General features: G+C 41.0%; 3 protein-coding genes across 3 annotated transcripts; all 3 read left to right on the top strand.

Annotated features, from left to right (window-relative positions):
- Window positions 1-10,408: 10,408 nt before the first annotated feature.
- On the top strand, window positions 10,409-11,857 carry LOC129394806 (ret finger protein-like 4A). The gene is made up of 2 exons (XM_063600699.1): window positions 10,409-10,762; window positions 11,274-11,857. The coding sequence occupies exons 1-2, from the start codon at window positions 10,477-10,479 to the stop codon at window positions 11,855-11,857; spliced, it is 870 nt and encodes a 289-aa protein (XP_063456769.1). The 5' UTR covers window positions 10,409-10,476.
- A 5,323-nt stretch (window positions 11,858-17,180) lies between these two features.
- LOC129394820 (ret finger protein-like 4A) lies at window positions 17,181-18,629 on the top strand. Its single transcript, XM_055104251.2, has 2 exons — window positions 17,181-17,534; window positions 18,046-18,629. The coding sequence occupies exons 1-2, from the start codon at window positions 17,249-17,251 to the stop codon at window positions 18,627-18,629; spliced, it is 870 nt and encodes a 289-aa protein (XP_054960226.1). The 5' UTR covers window positions 17,181-17,248.
- A 5,323-nt stretch (window positions 18,630-23,952) lies between these two features.
- On the top strand, window positions 23,953-25,401 carry LOC129394821 (ret finger protein-like 4A). The gene is made up of 2 exons (XM_055104252.3): window positions 23,953-24,306; window positions 24,818-25,401. Exons 1-2 carry the CDS (start codon window positions 24,021-24,023, stop codon window positions 25,399-25,401), a joined length of 870 nt encoding a protein of 289 aa, XP_054960227.2. The 5' UTR covers window positions 23,953-24,020.
- Window positions 25,402-26,430: the final 1,029 nt, after the last annotated feature.

Consider the following 26,430-nt stretch of genomic DNA (forward strand, 5'->3'; position numbering starts at 1 on the left):
CAGGGCCTGGGGATCGGAAGCCACCGACGCCAACCATTTACGTCCGCTTCTGTGACACAACTGCTGGGACGGGGCATGGAGAATACAGCCCTCGCTGACTGGGATGTTGAAGGACAGGTTTTTATTCAAACACAGGAGACCCTCAAAGTACGGAACTGTACATGAGAGCGGGCAAGGAAACTTTACCACTGTCTTAGTAGAAGCCAGCGGAGCTGCTTTCTGTGAAAAGATGCAACTGGAAAAGATGTGCAAAGTATCTAACACCCAAACCAACCCCACCAGTGTGCCAGCAATCCTAAGACGCTCTTCTCTAATTCTGAACAGAAGAACTCCGCTTCCAAGACATGAGCATGAATGCAATTCCAGGCTGTAAGATATTTTGGGAGAATATTAGAGAGGCAAATCAACCCACTGGGCTTGGTGCTTTCCACAACTGAGGCCACCTGGTATTCCCAAAGAGCACAGAAATTTTGTTCAAGCTTTACTCAAAGCAGATAAAAATTAAAAGATGTGAGGGATCAGTGCTCCAGGAACCTGGGTCCATAAAATTACAAGCTGGAGAATAACTGCTCCCAGAAATGTGAGTATATTTTAAAAGGATTTACAGAGAGGAGGAGCCAAGATGGCCGAATAGGAACAGCTCCGGTCTACAGCTCGCAGCGTGAGCGACGCAGAAGAAGGGGGATTTCTGCATTTCCATCTTAGCTACCGGGTTCACCTCCCTAGGGAGTGCCAGACAGTGGGCGCAGGTCAGTGGGTGCGCGCACCGTGCGCGAGCCGAAGCAGGGCGAGGCATTGCCTCACTTAGGAAGCGCAAGGGTTCAGGGAGTTCCCTTTCCGAGTCAAAGAAAGGGGTGACGGACGCACCTGGAAAATCGGGTCACTCCCACCCGAATATTGCGCTTTTCGGACCGGCTTAAAAAACGGCGCACCACGAGAGTATACCCCGCACCTGGCTCGGAGGGTCCTACCCCACGGAGTCTCGCTGGTTGCTAGCACAGCAGTCTGAGATCAAACTGCAAGGCGGCAGCGAGGCTGGGGGAGGGGCGCCCGCCATTGCCCAGGCTTGCTGAGGTAAACAAAGCAGCCAGGAAGCTCCAACTGGGCGGAGCCCACCACAGCTCAAGGAGGCCTGCCTGCCTCTGTAGGCTCCACCTCTGGGGGCAGGGCACAGACAAACAAAAAGACAGCAGTAACCTCTGCAGACTTAAATGTCCCTGTCTGACAGCTCTGAAGAGAGCAGTGGTTCTCCCAGCACGCAGCTGGAGATCTGAGAACGGGCAGACTGCCTCCTCAAGTGGGTCCCTGACCCCTGACCCCCGAGCAGCCTAACTGGGAGGCACCCCCCAGCAGGGCAAACTGACACCTCATATGGCAGGGTATTCCAACAGACCTGCAGCTGAGAGTCCTGTCTGTTAGAAGGAAAACTAACAAACAGAAAGGACATCCACACCAAAAACCCATCTGTACATCACCATCATCAAAGAGCAAAAGTAGATAAAAACACAAAGATGGGTAAAAAACAGAACAGAAAAACTGGAAACTCTAAAACGCAGAGCGCCTCTCCTCCTCCAAAGGAACGCAGTTCCTCACTAGCAACGGAACAAAGCTGGATGGAGAATGACTTTGACGAGCTGAGAGAAGAAGGCTTCAGACGATCAAATTACTCTGAGCTACGGGAGGACATTCAAACCAAAGGCAAAGAAGTTGAAAACTTTGAAAAAAATTTAGAAGAATGTATAACTAGAATAACCAATACAGAGAAGTGCTTAAAGGAGCTGATGGAGCTGAAAACCAAGGCTCGAGAACTACGTGAAGAATGCAGAAGCCTCAGGAGCCGATGTGATCAACTGGAAGAAAGGGTATCAGCAATGGAAGATGAAATGAATGAAATGAAGCGAGAAGGGAAGTTTAGAGAAAAAAGAATAAAAAGAAATGAACAAAGCCTCCAAGAAATATGGGACTATGTGAAAAGACCAAATCTACGTCTGATTGGTGTACCTGAAAGTGATGGGGAGAATGGAACCAAGTTGGAAAACACTCTGCAGGATATTATCCAGGAGAACTTCCCCAATCTAGCAAGGCAGGCCAACGTTCAGATTCAGGAAATACAGAGAACGCCACAAAGATCCTCCTCGAGAAGAGCAACTCCAAGACACATAATTGTCAGATTCACCAAAGTTGAAATGAAGGAAAAAATGTTAAGGGCAGCCAGAGAGAAAGGTCGGGTTACCCTCAAAGGGAAGCCCATCAGACTAACAGCAGATCTCTCGGCAGAAACCCTACAAGCCAGAAGAGAGTGGGGGGCCAATATTCAACATTCTTAAAGAAAAGAATTTTCAACCCAGAATTTCATATCCAGCCAAACTAAGCTTCATAAGTGAAGGAGAAATAAAATACTTTAGAGACAAGCAAATGCTGAGAGATTTTGTTACCACCAGGCCTGCCCTAAAAGAGCTCCTGAAGGAAGCGCTAAACATGGAAAGGAACAAGCGGTACCAGCCGCTGCAAAATCATGCCAAAATGTAAAGACCATCGAGACTAGGAAGAAACTGCATCAACTAACGAGCAAAATCACCAGCTAACATCATAATGACAGGATCAAATTCACACATAACAATATTAACTTTAAATGTAAATGGACTAAATGCTCCAATTAAAAGACACAGACTGGCAAATTGGATAAAGAGTCAAGACCCATCAGTGTGCTGTATTCGGGAAACCCATCTCACGTGCAGAGACACACATAGGCTCAAAATAAAAGGATGGAGGAAGATCTACCAAGCAAATGGAAAACAAAAAAAGGAAGGGGTTGCAATCCTAGTCTCTGAGAAAACAGACTTTAAGCCAACAAAGATCAAAAGAGACAAAGAAGGCCATTACATAATGGTAAAGGGATCAATTCAACAAGAAGAGCTAACTATCCTAAATATATATGCACCCAATACAGGAGCACCCAGATTCATAAAGGAAGTCCTGAGTGACCTACAAAGAGACTTAGACTCCCACACATTAATAATGGGAGATTTTAACACCCCACTGTCAACATTAGACAGATCAACAAGACAGAAAATCAACAAGGATACCCAGGAATTGAACTCAGCTCTGCACCAAGCAGACCTAATAGACATCTACAGGACCTAATAGACATCTACAGAACTCTCCACCCCAAATCAACAGAATATACATTTTTCTCAGCACCACACCACACCTATTCCAAAATTGACCACATACTTGGAAGTAAAGCTCTCCTCAGCAAATGTAAAAGAACAGAGATTATAACAAACTATCTCTCAGACCACAGTGCAATCAAACTAGAACTCAGGACTAAGAATCTCACTCAAAACCGCTCAACTACATGGAAACTGAACAACCTGCTCCTGAATGACTGCTGGATGCATAACGAAATGAAGGCAGAAATAAAGATGTTCTTTGAAATCAACGAGAACAAAGACACAACATACCAGAATCTCTGGGATGCATTCAAAGCAGTGTGTAGAGGGAAATTTATAGCACTAAATGCCCACAAGAGAAAGCAGGAAAGATCCAAAATTGACACCCTAACATCACAATTAATAGAACTAGAAAAGCCAGAGCAAACACATTCAAAAGCTAGCAGAAGGCAAGAAATAACTAAAATCAGAGCATAACTGAAGGAAATAGAGACACAAAAAGCCCTTCAAAAAATTAATGAATCCAGGAGCTGGTTTTTTGAAAGGATCAACAAAATTGATAGACTGCTAGCAAGACTAATAAAGAAAAAAAAGAGAAGAATCAAATAGACACAATAAAAAATGATAAAGGGGATATCACCACCGATCCCACAGAAATACAAACTACCATCAGAGAATACTACAAACACCTCTACTCAAATAAACTAGAAAATCTAGAAGAAATGGATAAATTCCTCGACACTTACACTCTCCCAAGACTAAACCAGGAAGAAGTTGAATCTCTGAATAGACCAATAACAGGAGCTGAAATTGTGGCAATAATCAATAGTTTACCAACCAAAAAGAGTCCAGGACCAGATGGATTCACAGCCGAATTCTACCAGAGGTACAAGGAGGAACTGGTAGCATTCCTTCTGAAACGATTCCAATCAATAGAAAAAGAGGGAATCCTCCCTAACTCATTTTATGAGGCCAGCATCATTCTGATACCAAAGCCGTGCAGAGACACAACCAAAAAAGAGAATTTTAGACCAATATCCTTGATGAACTTTGATGCAAAAATCCTCAATAAAATACTGGCAAAACGAATCCAGCAGCACATCAAAAAGCTTATCCACCATGATCAAGTGGGATTCATCCCTGGGATGCAAGGCTGGTTCAACATACGAAAGTCAATAAACGTAATCCAGCATATAAACAGAGCCAAAGACAAAAACCACATGATTATCTCAATAGATGCAGAAAAAGCCTTTGACAAAATTCAACAAGCCTTCATGCTAAAAACTCTCAATAAATTAGGTATCGATGGGACGTATTTCAAAATAAGAAGAGCTATCTATGATAAACCCACAGCCAATATCATACTGAATGGGCAAAAACTGGAAGCATTCCCTTTGAAAACTGGCACAAGACAGGGATGCCCTCTCTCACCACTCCTATTCAACATAGTGTTGGAAGTTCTGGCCAGGGCAATTAGGCAGGAGAAGGAAATAAAGGGTATTCAATTAGGAAAAGAGGAAGTCAAATTGTCCCTGTGTGCAGACGACATGATTGTATATCTAGAAAACCCCATTGTCTCAGCCCAAAATCTCCTTAAGCTGATACGCAACTTCAGCAAAGTCTCAGGATACAAAATCAATGTACAAAAATCACAAGCATTCTTATACACCAACAACAGACAAACAGAGAGCCAAATCATGAGTGAACTCCCATTCACAATTGCTTCAAAGAGAATAAAATACCTAGGAATCCAACTTACAAGGGATGAGAAGGACTTCTTCAAGGAGAACTACAAACCACTGCTCAACAAAATAAAAGAGGATACAAAGAAATGGAAGAACATTCCATGCTCATGGGTAGGAAGAATCAATATCGTGAAAATGGCCATACTGCCCAAGGTAATTTACAGATTCAATGCCATCCCCATCAAGCTACCAATGACTTTCTTCACAGAATTGGAAAAAACTACTTTAAAGTTCATATGGAACCAAAAAAGAGCCCGCATCGCCAAGGCAATCCTAAGCCAAAAGAACAAAGCTGGAGGCATCACGCTACCTGATTTCAAACTATACTACAAGGCTACAGTAACCAAAACAGCATGGTACTGGTACCAAAACAGAGATACAGATCAATGGAACAGAACAGAGCGCTCAGAAATAATGCCGCATATCTACAACTATCCGATCTTTGACAAACCTGAGAAAAACAAGCAATGGGGAAAGGATTCCCTATTTAATAAATGGTGCTGGGAAAACTGGCTAGCCATATGTAGAAAGCTGAAACTGGATTCCCTTCCTTACACCTTATACAAAAATCAATTCAAGATGGATTAAAGACTTAAAGGTAAGACCTAAAACCATAAAAACCCTAGAAGAAAACTTAGGCATGACCATTCAGGACATAGGCATGGGCAAGGACTTCATGTCCAAAACACCAAAAGCAATGGCAACAAAAGACAAAATTGACAAATGGGATCTAATTAAACTAAAGAGCTTCTGCACAGCAAAAGAAACTACCATCAGAGTGAACAGGCAACCTACAAAATGGGAGAAAATTTTCGCAACCTACTCATCTGACAAAGGGCTAATATCCAGAATCTACAATGAACTCAAACAAATTTACAAGAAAAAAACAAACAACCCCATCAAAAAGTGGGCGAAGGACATGTACAGACACTTCTCAAAAGAAGACATTTATGCAGCCAAAAAACACATGAAAAAATGCTCATCATCACTGGCCATCAGAGAAATGCAAATCAAAACCACAATGAGATAGCATCTCACACCAGTTAGAATGGCAATCATTAAAAAGTCAGGAAACAACAGGTGCTGGAGAGGATGTGGAGAAATAGGAACACTTTTACACTGTTGGTGGGACTGTAAACTAGTTCAATCATTGTGGAAGTCAGTGTGGCGATTCCTCAAGGATCTAGAACTAGAAATACCATTTGACCCAGCCATCCCATTACTGGGTATATACCCAAAGGATTATAAATCATGCTGCTATAAAGACACATGCACACGTCTGTTTATTGTGGCATTATTCACAATAGCAAAGACTTGGAACCAACCCAAAGGTCCAACAATGATGTACTGGATTAAGAAAATGTGGCACATATACGCCATGGAATACTATGCAGCCATAAAAAATGATGAGTTCTTGTCCTTTATAGGGACATGGATGAAATTGGAAATCATCATTCTCAGTAAACTATCACAAGAACAAAAAACCAAACATCGCATATTCTCACTCATAGGTCGGAATTGAACAATGAGATCACATGGACACAGGAAGGAGAACATAACACTCTGGGGACTGTGGTGGGGTGGGGGGAGGGGGGAGGGATAGCATTGGGAGATAGACCTAATGCTAGATGACGACTTAATGGGTGCAGCCCACCAGCATGGCACATGTATACGTATGTAACTAACCTGCACAATGTGCACATGTACCCTAAAACTTAAAGTATAATAAAAAATAAAATTAAATTAAAAAAAGGATTTATATAAGAAAAGAAACCAATTAGAATTATGCAAGAAGAGATAAGCATTTTCTCCCTGCATGCATGTGTGTTGATACGGTATGTGTGTATACATGGACATACATGTGGCAGATTATATTATGGATCCCAATCAATGAAGAAATGCAGTGTGCAAGGATTTCATATAATATATGCACCACAACGTAGAGATTTGTGTTTCTCAATTTGCCTTCTGGGGACAAAAGGAACTGACAACTGCCTTGGCTTTGAATAGGAAAGAAGAGGATCTAGCAATCACTAGAGAGTGATTACTGTGGAGATGATTGAATTAAAGACTATTAATTTAATCACATTAATGTAATCAAATGCTTTCCCACCTGACCTCCAGTCTCCCACTTTTACGTTCTTATCCATGAACTCTGATCCCCTATAATATATTTAATACATGAGGAACCCAATTGTGAACATTTTTAAAGAGGAAATGAATCTCATTTTACTTGTGTTGTGATGTAAGGGAAATAGAAAAATTGTAACAGTACCTTTTACCTTCCATTTTAGATGCTGCAACTAAAAAGAAAAACCGGACTTTCACTGGCTGACTGATTGTCTGGAAACCGTTTTGGGATTTCTTTTCTAAGCTTCTTAATTAGAATCTTTACATTATAGAGAAAATGTTTTTGAGAGTTGAGTGTGGTCTGTGGAGTGTCCTATTAGTAAAGACTTCTGAGTAGGTTTAACTCACCTCTTTTATTGAAATGTGAAAAGGTGTTACATTTTTAATAGAAAACTCTTTGAAAGTCGCACCATTCATTTTAGAGGAATTTTAAATGTCACCCCAAATTTTAAGATTTTATTTAATTTTAACTAATTTCCAAGTTTTAATCAATAGGCATAATATTCAAGATCTTATCTAAAAACTATTACATGGCAATATTTTGTCCTTGTTAATTAAAAAATAACACTGAAAACACAATCGTCTTCCGTTATGGTAAAAACCTGTCCAATAGTAACCATCTCAATGATGGCAGAATGAAATCAGAATCTGATTGGATTAAAAAGGAGGGAAAGGGTGTGGCTAAGGTGGGTGGAGAGACCCTCTCGTATAAAAGCCCCTGGCAGCCAGCTCTCACTCCAGATCTGAGCTGTCCGCAGAAGCAGCTGGAGACCAGGGGAGAAACTCCAGAAGGAGAGGTGAGTTCAATCTCTTGGAATTTATTTTTACAAAAGGCGTATGAGAGTCTAGGGGAATGCAATAATGTCTTGATTCCACAAGTGTTGTCTGAGGCCAACTCCATGACAGAGGCACTGTATTTCTGGAGGATAATGGGACCTCTGCCCTGGTAACAGTTAGGTAAGTCTTAGATTTTCAATACCAAGACAAGAGACGTGACAATCACCATTTGCTTGAATTTCATCAGAATTTGGTAGACTTTCTGAAATGATGGACGGAGGTTCGGTGGCGTCGTTATTCAATGTCAGGTTTTCCTATTGGTTTGGTATTGTTTTCCTATTCTCCCCTTCCCACAACCCCTGGCAACCATCATTCTTCTCTTATTTTCTGATTTTTTTTTTTTGTTCAGTTTTTTGTTCCTTTTAATTCAGAAAGAGAAAGGGAAGGAAATGAAAAGCAAAATTTGTTTACATTACTATTGCGGAAAAGATCTGGCCGGATGCTGGGACCTACCTCTTCCAGGATGGGGATTCATTATTTCTTTAATTGTTTTGAGACAGGGTCTCGCTCTGTCTGCCAGGCTGCAGTGCAGTGGCTATTTTCTGATTCTATGAGATCAGTCAACTCAGATTCCACATAACTGAGATCATACAGTGTTTACTTCCCTCAGCCTCACTTATCTCACTTCCCATCATGCCCTCGGCCTTCATCCACATTGATGCAATGCCAGAATTGCCTTCTTCTTTATGGTAGAATAATTCGATGTGTATATCACCATTTCCTCATCCATTTTTCTCTCACAGACTCTGGGGTTGGTTCCATGGCTCTTGTGAATAAAGCTGCAGAGAACCTGAGAGTGCAGATGTCTCTTTGACATGCTGACCTCTTTCTTTCACGTAGAAACACAGAAGTAGGGTTGCTGGAACACAGGCAGTTCTATTCTTCATGTTTTCAGAAACCTCCCTACTATTTTCTGTAGTGGTTGTACCAATTTTCTTTCCCACCAACCGTGCACAAAGGTTCCCCTTTCTCCACATCCTTACCAACACTTATCTTTTGTCTTTTTGATCATAGCCATCCTAGCACAGAGGGGGGTAATATCTCACCGCGGTTTTGTTGCTGGAAGGCTCAGGAGGCTCTCTGGATGCCAGAGAGACCCCAGACCCAGCCAGTTTCCAGGTTCTGGATGCTATCGGGAGAACGAATTCAGGGATGAGCCAGAATGAAGTGAAAGGCGAGAAGTTTCTATTCCAGAGCAAAAGCACACTGTTAGGAGAGAAGTGTGGGCGTGATTCTGAAAGCTCTTGGCGCTCAATGGAGTTCGGGGTTTCTATTTTTGTCAGTCCTTCTAAATAGGAGGTGAACTAATCATTAGGTTTTCTAGGAAAAAAGCAGAGATTCTTTAGAATTGGTGAGGTACCCATTTTTTGTACTACACATGGGCATGCTGGAGTCAGCCGTGACACTGCAGAGTGTGTGATTTAGTGTGGTAATGACCATGGTCATTACAGTGGCAATGCTTTCAACCAGCTTCACTCCCTCCGGTTTTTTAGCACCTCATGAGCCCAGGTTCCTCCTTGTCCTTGTAATTTTAATGACGAGTGGCTAATTTTAAAAGCCACTGTTTTGGTCTTATGTGAAACTGTGACTGGATACGTTCTCCATTCTCTTGTGACCACACAGTATTCCTGCCTCAGTTTAAATTGCATTTCTTGGATGGTGAGTGAGGTTGAGCTTGTTCCTGAGTACTTGCTGGTCGTTGGTGCGTGCTTTTCAGAGAAATGTCTATTCAGGTTTTTGCCCATTGGAATTTGGAGTATTTTGGCTTTTTTTTCTTTTTGCTACATCCTTGAAAATATTCCATATATTTTTTTGATATTAATCCACTGTCATATATATGGCTGCTTGTTTGGTTTCTTTTAGTTCTGTTTTTTGCTTTTTTTTTTTCCCCCGCTATGCAGAAGATTCAGTTTTACCTGGTACGACTTATGTGTATTTTGTGTCTTGTCGTTTTGGTGCGCTATCAGGGTTTTCACCACATCCACTTTGCACAGTTGGGGAAGTAGAAGGTCTTCAAATGGACTCCAGCAGTGTCCAATTGAAACATAAGATAACCCATATATGTAATTGTAAATTCATTTTCTGGTAGTCACATAAAATAGAGCAAAACAAACCTAATGAAGTTTAACTCAAAATATACTATCGTTTAACATGTGAGCAACTTTAAACGTTCTAAAGCAGATAGTTTACATTCTCTTTTCCCCCTTATGTCTTCAAAAATAAGAGTATATTTGGCTCACAGCACATCTCCATTCAGATACGCCCCATTTCAGGACTCAATAGCCATTTGTCACTGGTGGCTATCATATCAAACAGCTCAGGTCTAGACTCCTTTACTATTTCAAGTCAAAGTCTTTCGGTGAATCATGCCCTTTATTCCAATGAGTGTTACAGATATGAGAAGTTCAGGGCCTCGAGTCATTGACATTTGTATTCATGTTGTGTCTTCATCACTAGCAGTAGTGATTTTAAGTATCGTGCCATGATAGCTCCATGCATGTAAAGATAAAAGCCCCACACACTATCAGCTGTTCATTCAGCTCGTAGAAATTCTAATTCCGTGTTCATTTTTTTTTCTATAGACATTTGCCATGGCTGAGCACTTCAAACAGGTCATTAGATGTCCTGTCTGCCTAAAAGATCTTGAAGAAGCTGTGCAACTGAAATGTGGATATGCCTGCTGCCTCCAGTGCCTCAATTCACTCCAGAAGGAGCCCGATGGGGAAGGTTTACTGTGCCGTTTCTGCTCTGTGGTCTCTCAGAAGGATGACATCAAGCCCAAGTACAAGCTGAGGGCGCTGGTTTCCATCATCAAGGAACTAGAGCCCAAGCTGAAAAAGGTTCTCACAATGAACCCAAGGATGAGGAAGTTTCAAGGTAAGGAATCTATAGGACCTGCCACAACCCATAAAAGGCAGTGGGAAAACGACTTTCAAACATTTCTTCATTAAACATAGGCATTAGCAGGATATGTAGCATCTAAAACTTCCATGCTTCACAAACAACAGCAGTTCTCACCTTTGCATAGAGATTTTCATGGAATCTGTGCAAGTTTATAGAATACTTTGGAGAACAAGCTACTGTCTTCTTTCATGTATCATATGTGCTAAATGGAAAACTAATTTTCATCAAATTATCCACTAACTTAATTCGAAAGGCATTTCTAATATGAATAAGGTGGACTTGTTACAATGATCATATTCATGCAATCTAGAGATAAAATTTAACCTCCTCAGGTGGCCAAACAAGTTTCCCCAGGAAATTTTGATTTGGGAAAGAAAGTAGAATTAAAGTAAAAGTGAATAACGTGTTTAAGTGTTTGCAGTCAAAGGGCAGAGGGAGTCTGTAGTGTGTGTCTTTGCTGAACTCCTGGTTCTTCTTTGCACAGTGGATATGACGTTGGATGTGGACACAGCCAACAACTATCTCATCATTTCTGAAGACCTGAGGAGTTTCCGAAGTGGGGATTTGAGCCAGAAAAGGAAGGAGCAAGCTGAGAGGTTCGACACTGCCCTGTGCGTCCTGGGCACCCCTCGCTTCACTTCCGGCCGCCATTACTGGGAGGTGGACGTGGGCACCAGCCAAGTGTGGGATGTGGGTGTGTGCAAGGAATCTGTGAACCGACAGGGGAAGATTGTGCTTTCTTCAGAACACGGCTTCTTGACTGTGGGTTGCAGAGAAGGAAAGGTCTTTGCTGCCAGCTCTGTGCCTATGACTCCTCTCTGGGTGAGTCCCCAGTTGCACAGAGTGGGGATTTTCCTGGATGTAGGTATGAGGTCCATTGCCTTTTACAATGTTAGTGATGGGTGCCATGTCTACACATTCATCGAGATTCCTGTTTGCGAGCCATGGCGTCCATTTTTTGCTCATCAACGTGGAAGTCAAGATGATCAGAGCATCGTGAGTATCTGTTCTGTGATCAATCCAGCCAGTGCCAGTGCCCGTGCCCCAGTTTCTTCTGGGGGAAAGTAAATAAACAGTTCAACATAATCATCTTTAGGAAGTTTCAGTGCGCCCATAGCCATAGCTAAGAACTTTTCTGCTAGATACACATTGGTACAAAGGGACAGAAGGGGAAAAGCCATCACTCTGTAAACCATGAACAGAAAGCAATTATATTAATGAGGGGAAAATTACATTGTACTTCAAGTTGGTCATGTTGTTTTCTTTGGGGCTTATGTTTATATTTCTGTTCAATAAATATGTTGAAAATTCAGATTCATTTGCCAATGTTTTCTATTTTCTGCAAGATTAGTGTAGTATGTGTTATGGAAGTTATGAACTAAATAATACTTTGAATGTGACCCAACACAGTAACTGAATTTCAAATCAGAAGGACCTATGAATACGGCAAAATTATATATGTTCATGTATTCAGTTTAACCCAACAACTGAACACTGACATTCATTTCAAGTGCACACTGAGTGTTTGCCACGAATATGTGTGGTCTTAGAGTGATCTCATTAGCTTTAAAATTGAAATACTATACACCCTCTCCTATGACGGCAACAGAGTCAAATTGGAAATCAATAAGAGGAAGAAATCCATAAATTCTCCACATACATGCAAATTAAATAACCACTTCTAAATAAAATGATCAAATATGAAATGCCAATGGAAATTACAGCTATCCTGAGTTGAATGAAAAGCACACATTTCCAAAGTTTCTAGATGCGGTTGAAGCTCACTGAGAAACTCCTAATAGGAAGAAAATACCGTAATCAATCACCTTAATTTCTACTTGAACTTACTTCACTAAGAGCAATTCAATTGTCAGCATTTTGATCAAAACCATCTGACAAGTATCTGGGCAGTTCCAGGCATTCTCACATCTTCCTGTCTTCTTCTGAGCCCTCCAAACGGTTGCAACCTCTGCCCGTTACCCAGTTCCAAAGTCGCTTCCACATTTTCAGGTACCTCAATAGCAGTGCCTCACTCCTGGTACCAATATTCTATATCAGTTCATTCTCACACTGCTCTAAAGAACTACCGGAGACTGGGTCATTTATGAAGAAAAGAGGTTTCATTAATTTATAGTTCTGCAGGTCGCACGGGGTACATCACTGGGTGGCCTCGGGAAACTGAACAATCATGGAGGAAGGCAAAGGGGAAGCGTACATGAGAGCGGGCAAGGAAACTTTACCACTGTCTTAGTAGAAGCCAGCGGAGCTGCTTTCTGTGAAAAGATGCAACTGGAAAAGAGGTGGAAAGTATCTAACACCCAAACCAACCCCACCAGTGTGCCAGCAATCCTAAGACGCTCTTCTCTAATTCTGAACGGAAGAACTCCGCTTCCAAGACATGAGCATGAATGCAATTCCAGGCTGTAAGATATTTTGGGAGAATATTAGAAAGGCAAATCAACCCACTGGGCTTGGTGCTTTCCACAACCGAGGCCACCTGGTATTCCCAAAGAGAACAGAAATTTTGTTCAAGCTTTACTGAAAGCAGATAAAAATTAAAAGATGTGAGGGATCAGTGCTCCAGGAACATGGGTCCATAAAATTACAAGCTGGAGAATAACTGCTCCCAGAAATGTGAGTATATTTTAAAAGGATTTATATGAGAAAATAAACCAATTAGTATTATGCGAGAAGAGATAAGCGTTTTCTCCCTGCATGCATATGTGTAGATACGGTATGTGTGTGTACATGGACATACAGGTGGCAGATTATATTATAGATGCCAATCAATGAAGAAATGCAATGTGCAAGGATTTCATCTAATATATGCACCGCAACGTAGAGATTTGTGTTTCTCAATTGGCCTTCACGAGACAAAAGGAATTGAGAACTGCCTTGGCTTTGAATACGAAAGAAGAGATCTAGCAATCACTAGAGAGTGATTACTGTGGAGATGATTGAATTAAAGTCTATTAATTTAATCACACTAATGTAATCAAATCCTTTCCCACCTGACCTCGTCTCCCACTTTTACGTTCTTATCCATGAACTCTGATCCCCTATAATATATTTAATACATGAGGAACCCAATTGTGAACATTTTTAAAGAGGAAATGAATCTCATTTTACTTGTGTTGTGATGTAACGGAAATAGAAAGATTGTAACAGTATCTTTTACCTTTCATTTTAGATGCTGCAACTAAAAAGAAAAACCGGACTTTCACTGGCTGACTGATTGTCTGGAAACCGTTTTGGGATTTCTTTCCTAAGCTTCTTAATTAGAATCTTTACATTATAGAGAAAATGTTTTTGAGAGTTGAGTGTGGTCTGTGGAGTGTCCTATTAGTAACGACTACTGGGTAGGTTTAACTCACCTCTTTTATTGAAATGTGAAAAGGTGTTACATTTATAATAGAAAACTCTTTGAAAGTCGCACCGTTCATTTGAGAGGAATTTTAAATGTCACCCCAAAATTTAAGATTTTAATTAATTTTAATTGATTTCCAAATTTTAATCAATAGGCATAATATTCAAGATCTTATCTAAAAAATATTACATGGCAATATTTTGTCCTTGTTAATTAAAAAATGACAATGAAAACACAATCGTCTTCCTTGACGGTAAAAAGCTGTCCAAAAGTAACCATCTCAATGATGGCAGAATGAAATCAGAATCTGATTGGATTAAAAAGGAGGGAAAGGGTGTGGCTAAGGTGGGTGGAGAGACCCTCTCGTATAAAAGCCCCTGGCAGGCAGCTCTCACCCCAGATCTGAGCTGTCCGCAGAAGCAGCTGGAGACCAGGGGAGAAACTCCAGAAGGAGAGGTGAGTTCAATCTCTTGGAATTCATTTTTACAAAAGGCGTATGAGAGTCTAGGGGAATGCAATAATATCTTGTTTCCACAAGTGTTGTCAGAGGCCAACTCCATGACAGACACACTGTATTTCTGGAGGATAATGGGACCTCTGCCCTGGTAACAGTTAGGTAAGTCTTAGATTTTCAATACCAAGACAAGAGACGTGACAATCACCATTTGCTTGAATTTCATCAGAATTTGGTAGACTTTCTGAAATGATGGACGGAGGTTCGGTGGCGTCGTTATTCAATGTCAGGTTTTCCTATTGGTTTGGTATTGTTTTCCTATTCTCCCCTTCCCACAACCCCTGGCAACCATCATTCTTCTCTTATTTTCTGATTTTTTTTTTTTTTTGGTTCAGTTTTTTGTTCCTTTTAATTCAGAAAGAGAAAGGGAAGGAAATGAAAAGCAAAATTTGTTTACATTACTATTGCGGAAAAGATCTGGCCGGATGCTGGGACCTACCTCTTCCAGGATGGGGATTCATTATTTCTTTAATTGTTTTGAGACAGTGTCTCGCTCTGTCTGCCAGGCTGCAGTGCAGTGGCTATTTTCTGATTCTATGAGATCAGTCAACTCAGATTCCACATAACTGAGATCATACAGTGTTTACTTCCCTCAGCCTCACTTATCTCACTTCCCATCATGCCCTCGGCCTTCATCCACATTGATGCAATGCCAGAATTGCCTTCTTCTTTATGGTAGAATAATTCGATGTGTATATCACCATTTCCTCATCCATTTTTCTCTCACAGACTCTGGGGTTGGTTCCATGGCTCTTGTGAATAAAGCTGCAGAGAACCTGAGAGTGCAGATGTCTCTTTGACATGCTGACCTCTTTCTTTCACGTAGAAACACAGAAGTAGGGTTGCTGGAACACAGGCAGTTCTATTCTTCATGTTTTCAGAAACCTCCCTACTATTTTCTGTAGTGGTTGTACCAATTTTCTTTCCCACCAACCGTGCACAAAGGTTCCCCTTTCTCCACATCCTTACCAACACTTATCTTTTGTCTTTTTGATCATAGCCATCCTAGCACAGAGGGGGGTAATATCTCACCGCGGTTTTGTTGCTGGAAGGCTCAGGAGGCTCTCTGGATGCCAGAGAGACCCCAGACCCAGCCAGTTTCCAGGTTCTGGATGCTATCGGGAGAACGAATTCAGGGATGAGCCAGAATGAAGTGAAAGGCGAGAAGTTTCTATTCCAGAGCAAAAGCACACTGTTAGGAGAGAAGTGTGGGCGTGATTCTGAAAGCTCTTGGCGCTCAATGGAGTTCGGGGTTTCTATTTTTGTCAGTCCTTCTAAATAGGAGGTGAACTAATCATTAGGTTTTCTAGGAAAAAAGCAGAGATTCTTTAGAATTGGTGAGGTACCCATTTTTTGTACTACACATGGGCATGCTGGAGTCAGCCGTGACACTGCAGAGTGTGTGATTTAGTGTGGTAATGACCATGGTCATTACAGTGGCAATGCTTTCAACCAGCTTCACTCCCTCCGGTTTTTTAGCACCTCATGAGCCCAGGTTCCTCCTTGTCCTTGTAATTTTAATGACGAGTGGCTAATTTTAAAAGCCACTGTTTTGGTCTTATGTGAAACTGTGACTGGATACGTTCTCCATTCTCTTGTGACCACACAGTATTCCTGCCTCAGTTTAAATTGCATTTCTTGGATGGTGAGTGAGGTTGAGCTTGTTCCTGAGTACTTGCTGGTCGTTGGTGCGTGCTTTTCAGAGAAATGTCTATTCAGGTTTTTGCCCATTGGAATTTGGAGTATTTTGGCTTTTTTTTCTTTTTGCTACATCCTTGAAAATATTCCATATATTTTTTTGATATTAATCCACTGTCATATATATGGCTGCTTGTTTGGTTTCTTTTAGTTCTGTTTTTTGCTTTTTTTTTTTTCCCCCGCTATGCAGAAGATTCAGTTTTACCTGGTACGACTTATGTGTATTTTGTGTCTTGTCGTTTTGGTGCGCTATCAGGGTTTTCACCACATCCACTTTGCACAGTTGGGGAAGTAGAAGGTCTTCAAATGGACTCCAGCAGTGTCCAATTGAAACATAAGATAACCCATATATGTAATTGTAAATTCATTTTCTGGTAGTCACATAAAATAGAGCAAAACAAACCTAATGAAGTTTAACTCAAAATATACTATCGTTTAACATGTGAGCAACTTTAAACGTTCTAAAGCAGATAGTTTACATTCTCTTTTCCCCCTTATGTCTTCAAAAATAAGAGTATATTTGGCTCACAGCACATCTCCATTCAGATACGCCCCATTTCAGGACTCAATAGCCATTTGTCACTGGTGGCTATCATATCAAACAGCTCAGGTCTAGACTCCTTTACTATTTCAAGTCAAAGTCTTTCGGTGAATCATGCCCTTTATTCCAATGAGTGTTACAGATATGAGAAGTTCAGGGCCTCGAGTCATTGACATTTGTATTCATGTTGTGTCTTCATCACTAGCAGTAGTGATTTTAAGTATCGTGCCATGATAGCTCCATGCATGTAAAGATAAAAGCCCCACACACTATCAGCTGTTCATTCAGCTCGTAGAAATTCTAATTCCGTGTTCATTTTTTTTTCTATAGACATTTGCCATGGCTGAGCACTTCAAACAGGTCATTAGATGTCCTGTCTGCCTAAAAGATCTTGAAGAAGCTGTGCAACTGAAATGTGGATATGCCTGCTGCCTCCAGTGCCTCAATTCACTCCAGAAGGAGCCCGATGGGGAAGGTTTACTGTGCCGTTTCTGCTCTGTGGTCTCTCAGAAGGATGACATCAAGCCCAAGTACAAGCTGAGGGCGCTGGTTTCCATCATCAAGGAACTAGAGCCCAAGCTGAAAAAGGTTCTCACAATGAACCCAAGGATGAGGAAGTTTCAAGGTAAGGAATCTATAGGACCTGCCACAACCCATAAAAGGCAGTGGGAAAACGACTTTCAAACATTTCTTCATTAAACATAGGCATTAGCAGGATATGTAGCATCTAAAACTTCCATGCTTCACAAACAACAGCAGTTCTCACCTTTGCATAGAGATTTTCATGGAATCTGTGCAAGTTTATAGAATACTTTGGAGAACAAGCTACTGTCTTCTTTCATGTATCATATGTGCTAAATGGAAAACTAATTTTCATCAAATTATCCACTAACTTAATTCGAAAGGCATTTCTAATATGAATAAGGTGGACTTGTTACAATGATCATATTCATGCAATCTAGAGATAAAATTTAACCTCCTCAGGTGGCCAAACAAGTTTCCCCAGGAAATTTTGATTTGGGAAAGAAAGTAGAATTAAAGTAAAAGTGAATAACGTGTTTAAGTGTTTGCAGTCAAAGGGCAGAGGGAGTCTGTAGTGTGTGTCTTTGCTGAACTCCTGGTTCTTCTTTGCACAGTGGATATGACGTTGGATGTGGACACAGCCAACAACTATCTCATCATTTCTGAAGACCTGAGGAGTTTCCGAAGTGGGGATTTGAGCCACAATAGGAAGGAGCAAGCTGAGAGGTTCGACACTGCCCTGTGCGTCCTGGGCACCCCTCGCTTCACTTCCGGCCGCCATTACTGGGAGGTGGACGTGGGCACCAGCCAAGTGTGGGATGTGGGTGTGTGCAAGGAATCTGTGAACCGACAGGGGAAGATTGTGCTTTCTTCAGAACACGGCTTCTTGACTGTGGGTTGCAGAGAAGGAAAGGTCTTTGCTGCCAGCTCTGTGCCTATGACTCCTCTCTGGGTGAGTCCCCAGTTGCACAGAGTGGGGATTTTCCTGGATGTAGGTATGAGGTCCATTGCCTTTTACAATGTTAGTGATGGGTGCCATATCTACACATTCATCGAGATTCCTGTTTGCGAGCCATGGCGCCCATTTTTTGCTCATCAACGTGGAAGTCAAGATGATCAGAGCATCCTGAGTATCTGTTCTGTGATCAATCCAGCCAGTGCCAGTGCCCGTGCCCCAGTTTCTTCTGGGGGAAAGTAAATAAACAGTTCAACATAATCATCTTTAGGAAGTTTCAGTGCGCCCATAGCCATAGCTAAGAACTTTTCTGCTAGATACACATTGGTACAAAGGGACAGAAGGGGAAAAGCCATCACTCTGTAAACCATGAACAGAAAGCAATTATATTAATGAGGGGAAAATTACATTGTACTTCAAGTTGGTCATGTTGTTTTCTTTGGGGCTTATGTTTATATTTCTGTTCAATAAATATGTTGAAAATTCAGATTCATTTGCCAATGTTTTCTATTTTCTGCAAGATTAGTGTAGTATGTGTTATGGAAGTTATGAACTAAATAATACTTTGAATGTGACCCAACACAGTAACTGAATTTCAAATCAGAAGGACCTATGAATACGGCAAAATTATATATGTTCATGTATTCAGTTTAACCCAACAACTGAACACTGACATTCATTTCAAGTGCACACTGAGTGTTTGCCACGAATATGTGTGGTCTTAGAGTGATCTCATTAGCTTTAAAATTGAAATACTATACACCCTCTCCTATGACGGCAACAGAGTCAAATTGGAAATCAATAAGAGGAAGAAATCCATAAATTCTCCACATACATGCAAATTAAATAACCACTTCTAAATAAAATGATCAAATATGAAATGCCAATGGAAATTACAGCTATCCTGAGTTGAATGAAAAGCACACATTTCCAAAGTTTCTAGATGCGGTTGAAGCTCACTGAGAAACTCCTAATAGGAAGAAAATACCGTAATCAATCACCTTAATTTCTACTTGAACTTACTTCACTAAGAGCAATTCAATTGTCAGCATTTTGATCAAAACCATCTGACAAGTATCTGGGCAGTTCCAGGCATTCTCACATCTTCCTGTCTTCTTCTGAGCCCTCCAAACGGTTGCAACCTCTGCCCGTTACCCAGTTCCAAAGTCGCTTCCACATTTTCAGGTACCTCAATAGCAGTGCCTCACTCCTGGTACCAATATTCTATATCAGTTCATTCTCACACTGCTCTAAAGAACTACCGGAGACTGGGTCATTTATGAAGAAAAGAGGTTTCATTAATTTATAGTTCTGCAGGTCGCACGGGGTACATCACTGGGTGGCCTCGGGAAACTGAACAATCATGGAGGAAGGCAAAGGGGAAGCGTACATGAGAGCGGGCAAGGAAACTTTACCACTGTCTTAGTAGAAGCCAGCGGAGCTGCTTTCTGTGAAAAGATGCAACTGGAAAAGAGGTGGAAAGTATCTAACACCCAAACCAACCCCACCAGTGTGCCAGCAATCCTAAGACGCTCTTCTCTAATTCTGAACGGAAGAACTCCGCTTCCAAGACATGAGCATGAATGCAATTCCAGGCTGTAAGATATTTTGGGAGAATATTAGAAAGGCAAATCAACCCACTGGGCTTGGTGCTTTCCACAACCGAGGCCACCTGGTATTCCCAAAGAGAACAGAAATTTTGTTCAAGCTTTACTGAAAGCAGATAAAAATTAAAAGATGTGAGGGATCAGTGCTCCAGGAACATGGGTCCATAAAATTACAAGCTGGAGAATAACTGCTCCCAGAAATGTGAGTATATTTTAAAAGGATTTATATGAGAAAATAAACCAATTAGTATTATGCGAGAAGAGATAAGCGTTTTCTCCCTGCATGCATATGTGTAGATACGGTATGTGTGTGTACATGGACATACAGGTGGCAGATTATATTATAGATGCCAATCAATGAAGAAATGCAATGTGCAAGGATTTCATCTAATATATGCACCGCAACGTAGAGATTTGTGTTTCTCAATTGGCCTTCACGAGACAAAAGGAATTGAGAACTGCCTTGGCTTTGAATACGAAAGAAGAGATCTAGCAATCACTAGAGAGTGATTACTGTGGAGATGATTGAATTAAAGTCTATTAATTTAATCACACTAATGTAATCAAATCCTTTCCCACCTGACCTCGTCTCCCACTTTTACGTTCTTATCCATGAACTCTGATCCCCTATAATATATTTAATACATGAGGAACCCAATTGTGAACATTTTTAAAGAGGAAATGAATCTCATTTTACTTGTGTTGTGATGTAACGGAAATAGAAAGATTGTAACAGTATCTTTTACCTTTCATTTTAGATGCTGCAACTAAAAAGAAAAACCGGACTTTCACTGGCTGACTGATTGTCTGGAAACCGTTTTGGGATTTCTTTCCTAAGCTTCTTAATTAGAATCTTTACATTATAGAGAAAATGTTTTTGAGAGTTGAGTGTGGTCTGTGGAGTGTCCTATTAGTAACGACTACTGGGTAGGTTTAACTCACCTCTTTTATTGAAATGTGAAAAGGTGTTACATTTATAATAGAAAACTCTTTGAAAGTCGCACCGTTCATTTGAGAGGAATTTTAAATGTCACCCCAAAATTTAAGATTTTAATTAATTTTAATTGATTTCCAAATTTTAATCAATAGGCATAATATTCAAGATCTTATCTAAAAAATATTACATGGCAATATTTTGTCCTTGTTAATTAAAAAATGACAATGAAAACACAATCGTCTTCCTTGACGGTAAAAAGCTGTCCAAAAGTAACCATCTCAATGATGGCAGAATGAAATCAGAATCTGATTGGATTAAAAAGGAGGGAAAGGGTGTGGCTAAGGTGGGTGGAGAGACCCTCTCGTATAAAAGCCCCTGGCAGGCAGCTCTCACCCCAGATCTGAGCTGTCCGCAGAAGCAGCTGGAGACCAGGGGAGAAACTCCAGAAGGAGAGGTGAGTTCAATCTCTTGGAATTCATTTTTACAAAAGGCGTATGAGAGTCTAGGGGAATGCAATAATATCTTGTTTCCACAAGTGTTGTCAGAGGCCAACTCCATGACAGACACACTGTATTTCTGGAGGATAATGGGACCTCTGCCCTGGTAACAGTTAGGTAAGTCTTAGATTTTCAATACCAAGACAAGAGACGTGACAATCACCATTTGCTTGAATTTCATCAGAATTTGGTAGACTTTCTGAAATGATGGACGGAGGTTCGGTGGCGTCGTTATTCAATGTCAGGTTTTCCTATTGGTTTGGTATTGTTTTCCTATTCTCCCCTTCCCACAACCCCTGGCAACCATCATTCTTCTCTTATTTTCTGATTTTTTTTTTTTTTTGGTTCAGTTTTTTGTTCCTTTTAATTCAGAAAGAGAAAGGGAAGGAAATGAAAAGCAAAATTTGTTTACATTACTATTGCGGAAAAGATCTGGCCGGATGCTGGGACCTACCTCTTCCAGGATGGGGATTCATTATTTCTTTAATTGTTTTGAGACAGTGTCTCGCTCTGTCTGCCAGGCTGCAGTGCAGTGGCTATTTTCTGATTCTATGAGATCAGTCAACTCAGATTCCACATAACTGAGATCATACAGTGTTTACTTCCCTCAGCCTCACTTATCTCACTTCCCATCATGCCCTCGGCCTTCATCCACATTGATGCAATGCCAGAATTGCCTTCTTCTTTATGGTAGAATAATTCGATGTGTATATCACCATTTCCTCATCCATTTTTCTCTCACAGACTCTGGGGTTGGTTCCATGGCTCTTGTGAATAAAGCTGCAGAGAACCTGAGAGTGCAGATGTCTCTTTGACATGCTGACCTCTTTCTTTCACGTAGAAACACAGAAGTAGGGTTGCTGGAACACAGGCAGTTCTATTCTTCATGTTTTCAGAAACCTCCCTACTATTTTCTGTAGTGGTTGTACCAATTTTCTTTCCCACCAACCGTGCACAAAGGTTCCCCTTTCTCCACATCCTTACCAACACTTATCTTTTGTCTTTTTGATCATAGCCATCCTAGCACAGAGGGGGGTAATATCTCACCGCGGTTTTGTTGCTGGAAGGCTCAGGAGGCTCTCTGGATGCCAGAGAGACCCCAGACCCAGCCAGTTTCCAGGTTCTGGATGCTATCGGGAGAACGAATTCAGGGATGAGCCAGAATGAAGTGAAAGGCGAGAAGTTTCTATTCCAGAGCAAAAGCACACTGTTAGGAGAGAAGTGTGGGCGTGATTCTGAAAGCTCTTGGCGCTCAATGGAGTTCGGGGTTTCTATTTTTGTCAGTCCTTCTAAATAGGAGGTGAACTAATCATTAGGTTTTCTAGGAAAAAAGCAGAGATTCTTTAGAATTGGTGAGGTACCCATTTTTTGTACTACACATGGGCATGCTGGAGTCAGCCGTGACACTGCAGAGTGTGTGATTTAGTGTGGTAATGACCATGGTCATTACAGTGGCAATGCTTTCAACCAGCTTCACTCCCTCCGGTTTTTTAGCACCTCATGAGCCCAGGTTCCTCCTTGTCCTTGTAATTTTAATGACGAGTGGCTAATTTTAAAAGCCACTGTTTTGGTCTTATGTGAAACTGTGACTGGATACGTTCTCCATTCTCTTGTGACCACACAGTATTCCTGCCTCAGTTTAAATTGCATTTCTTGGATGGTGAGTGAGGTTGAGCTTGTTCCTGAGTACTTGCTGGTCGTTGGTGCGTGCTTTTCAGAGAAATGTCTATTCAGGTTTTTGCCCATTGGAATTTGGAGTATTTTGGCTTTTTTTTCTTTTTGCTACATCCTTGAAAATATTCCATATATTTTTTTGATATTAATCCACTGTCATATATATGGCTGCTTGTTTGGTTTCTTTTAGTTCTGTTTTTTGCTTTTTTTTTTTTCCCCCGCTATGCAGAAGATTCAGTTTTACCTGGTACGACTTATGTGTATTTTGTGTCTTGTCGTTTTGGTGCGCTATCAGGGTTTTCACCACATCCACTTTGCACAGTTGGGGAAGTAGAAGGTCTTCAAATGGACTCCAGCAGTGTCCAATTGAAACATAAGATAACCCATATATGTAATTGTAAATTCATTTTCTGGTAGTCACATAAAATAGAGCAAAACAAACCTAATGAAGTTTAACTCAAAATATACTATCGTTTAACATGTGAGCAACTTTAAACGTTCTAAAGCAGATAGTTTACATTCTCTTTTCCCCCTTATGTCTTCAAAAATAAGAGTATATTTGGCTCACAGCACATCTCCATTCAGATACGCCCCATTTCAGGACTCAATAGCCATTTGTCACTGGTGGCTATCATATCAAACAGCTCAGGTCTAGACTCCTTTACTATTTCAAGTCAAAGTCTTTCGGTGAATCATGCCCTTTATTCCAATGAGTGTTACAGATATGAGAAGTTCAGGGCCTCGAGTCATTGACATTTGTATTCATGTTGTGTCTTCATCACTAGCAGTAGTGATTTTAAGTATCGTGCCATGATAGCTCCATGCATGTAAAGATAAAAGCCCCACACACTATCAGCTGTTCATTCAGCTCGTAGAAATTCTAATTCCGTGTTCATTTTTTTTTCTATAGACATTTGCCATGGCTGAGCACTTCAAACAGGTCATTAGATGTCCTGTCTGCCTAAAAGATCTTGAAGAAGCTGTGCAACTGAAATGTGGATATGCCTGCTGCCTCCAGTGCCTCAATTCACTCCAGAAGGAGCCCGATGGGGAAGGTTTACTGTGCCGTTTCTGCTCTGTGGTCTCTCAGAAGGATGACATCAAGCCCAAGTACAAGCTGAGGGCGCTGGTTTCCATCATCAAGGAACTAGAGCCCAAGCTGAAAAAGGTTCTCACAATGAACCCAAGGATGAGGAAGTTTCAAGGTAAGGAATCTATAGGACCTGCCACAACCCATAAAAGGCAGTGGGAAAACGACTTTCAAACATTTCTTCATTAAACATAGGCATTAGCAGGATATGTAGCATCTAAAACTTCCATGCTTCACAAACAACAGCAGTTCTCACCTTTGCATAGAGATTTTCATGGAATCTGTGCAAGTTTATAGAATACTTTGGAGAACAAGCTACTGTCTTCTTTCATGTATCATATGTGCTAAATGGAAAACTAATTTTCATCAAATTATCCACTAACTTAATTCGAAAGGCATTTCTAATATGAATAAGGTGGACTTGTTACAATGATCATATTCATGCAATCTAGAGATAAAATTTAACCTCCTCAGGTGGCCAAACAAGTTTCCCCAGGAAATTTTGATTTGGGAAAGAAAGTAGAATTAAAGTAAAAGTGAATAACGTGTTTAAGTGTTTGCAGTCAAAGGGCAGAGGGAGTCTGTAGTGTGTGTCTTTGCTGAACTCCTGGTTCTTCTTTGCACAGTGGATATGACGTTGGATGTGGACACAGCCAACAACTATCTCATCATTTCTGAAGACCTGAGGAGTTTCCGAAGTGGGGATTTGAGCCACAATAGGAAGGAGCAAGCTGAGAGGTTCGACACTGCCCTGTGCGTCCTGGGCACCCCTCGCTTCACTTCCGGCCGCCATTACTGGGAGGTGGACGTGGGCACCAGCCAAGTGTGGGATGTGGGTGTGTGCAAGGAATCTGTGAACCGACAGGGGAAGATTGTGCTTTCTTCAGAACACGGCTTCTTGACTGTGGGTTGCAGAGAAGGAAAGGTCTTTGCTGCCAGCTCTGTGCCTATGACTCCTCTCTGGGTGAGTCCCCAGTTGCACAGAGTGGGGATTTTCCTGGATGTAGGTATGAGGTCCATTGCCTTTTACAATGTTAGTGATGGGTGCCATATCTACACATTCATCGAGATTCCTGTTTGCGAGCCATGGCGCCCATTTTTTGCTCATCAACGTGGAAGTCAAGATGATCAGAGCATCCTGAGTATCTGTTCTGTGATCAATCCAGCCAGTGCCAGTGCCCGTGCCCCAGTTTCTTCTGGGGGAAAGTAAATAAACAGTTCAACATAATCATCTTTAGGAAGTTTCAGTGCGCCCATAGCCATAGCTAAGAACTTTTCTGCTAGATACACATTGGTACAAAGGGACAGAAGGGGAAAAGCCATCACTCTGTAAACCATGAACAGAAAGCAATTATATTAATGAGGGGAAAATTACATTGTACTTCAAGTTGGTCATGTTGTTTTCTTTGGGGCTTATGTTTATATTTCTGTTCAATAAATATGTTGAAAATTCAGATTCATTTGCCAATGTTTTCTATTTTCTGCAAGATTAGTGTAGTATGTGTTATGGAAGTTATGAACTAAATAATACTTTGAATGTGACCCAACACAGTAACTGAATTTCAAATCAGAAGGACCTATGAATACGGCAAAATTATATATGTTCATGTATTCAGTTTAACCCAACAACTGAACACTGACATTCATTTCAAGTGCACACTGAGTGTTTGCCACGAATATGTGTGGTCTTAGAGTGATCTCATTAGCTTTAAAATTGAAATACTATACACCCTCTCCTATGACGGCAACAGAGTCAAATTGGAAATCAATAAGAGGAAGAAATCCATAAATTCTCCACATACATGCAAATTAAATAACCACTTCTAAATAAAATGATCAAATATGAAATGCCAATGGAAATTACAGCTATCCTGAGTTGAATGAAAAGCACACATTTCCAAAGTTTCTAGATGCGGTTGAAGCTCACTGAGAAACTCCTAATAGGAAGAAAATACCGTAATCAATCACCTTAATTTCTACTTGAACTTACTTCACTAAGAGCAATTCAATTGTCAGCATTTTGATCAAAACCATCTGACAAGTATCTGGGCAGTTCCAGGCATTCTCACATCTTCCTGTCTTCTTCTGAGCCCTCCAAACGGTTGCAACCTCTGCCCGTTACCCAGTTCCAAAGTCGCTTCCACATTTTCAGGTACCTCAATAGCAGTGCCTCACTCCTGGTACCAATATTCTATATCAGTTCATTCTCACACTGCTCTAAAGAACTACCGGAGACTGG

This window comes from Pan paniscus, chromosome 20, assembly GCF_029289425.2.
Source record: "Pan paniscus chromosome 20, NHGRI_mPanPan1-v2.0_pri, whole genome shotgun sequence".
In the NCBI taxonomy this organism is placed as follows: domain Eukaryota; kingdom Metazoa; phylum Chordata; class Mammalia; order Primates; family Hominidae; genus Pan; species Pan paniscus.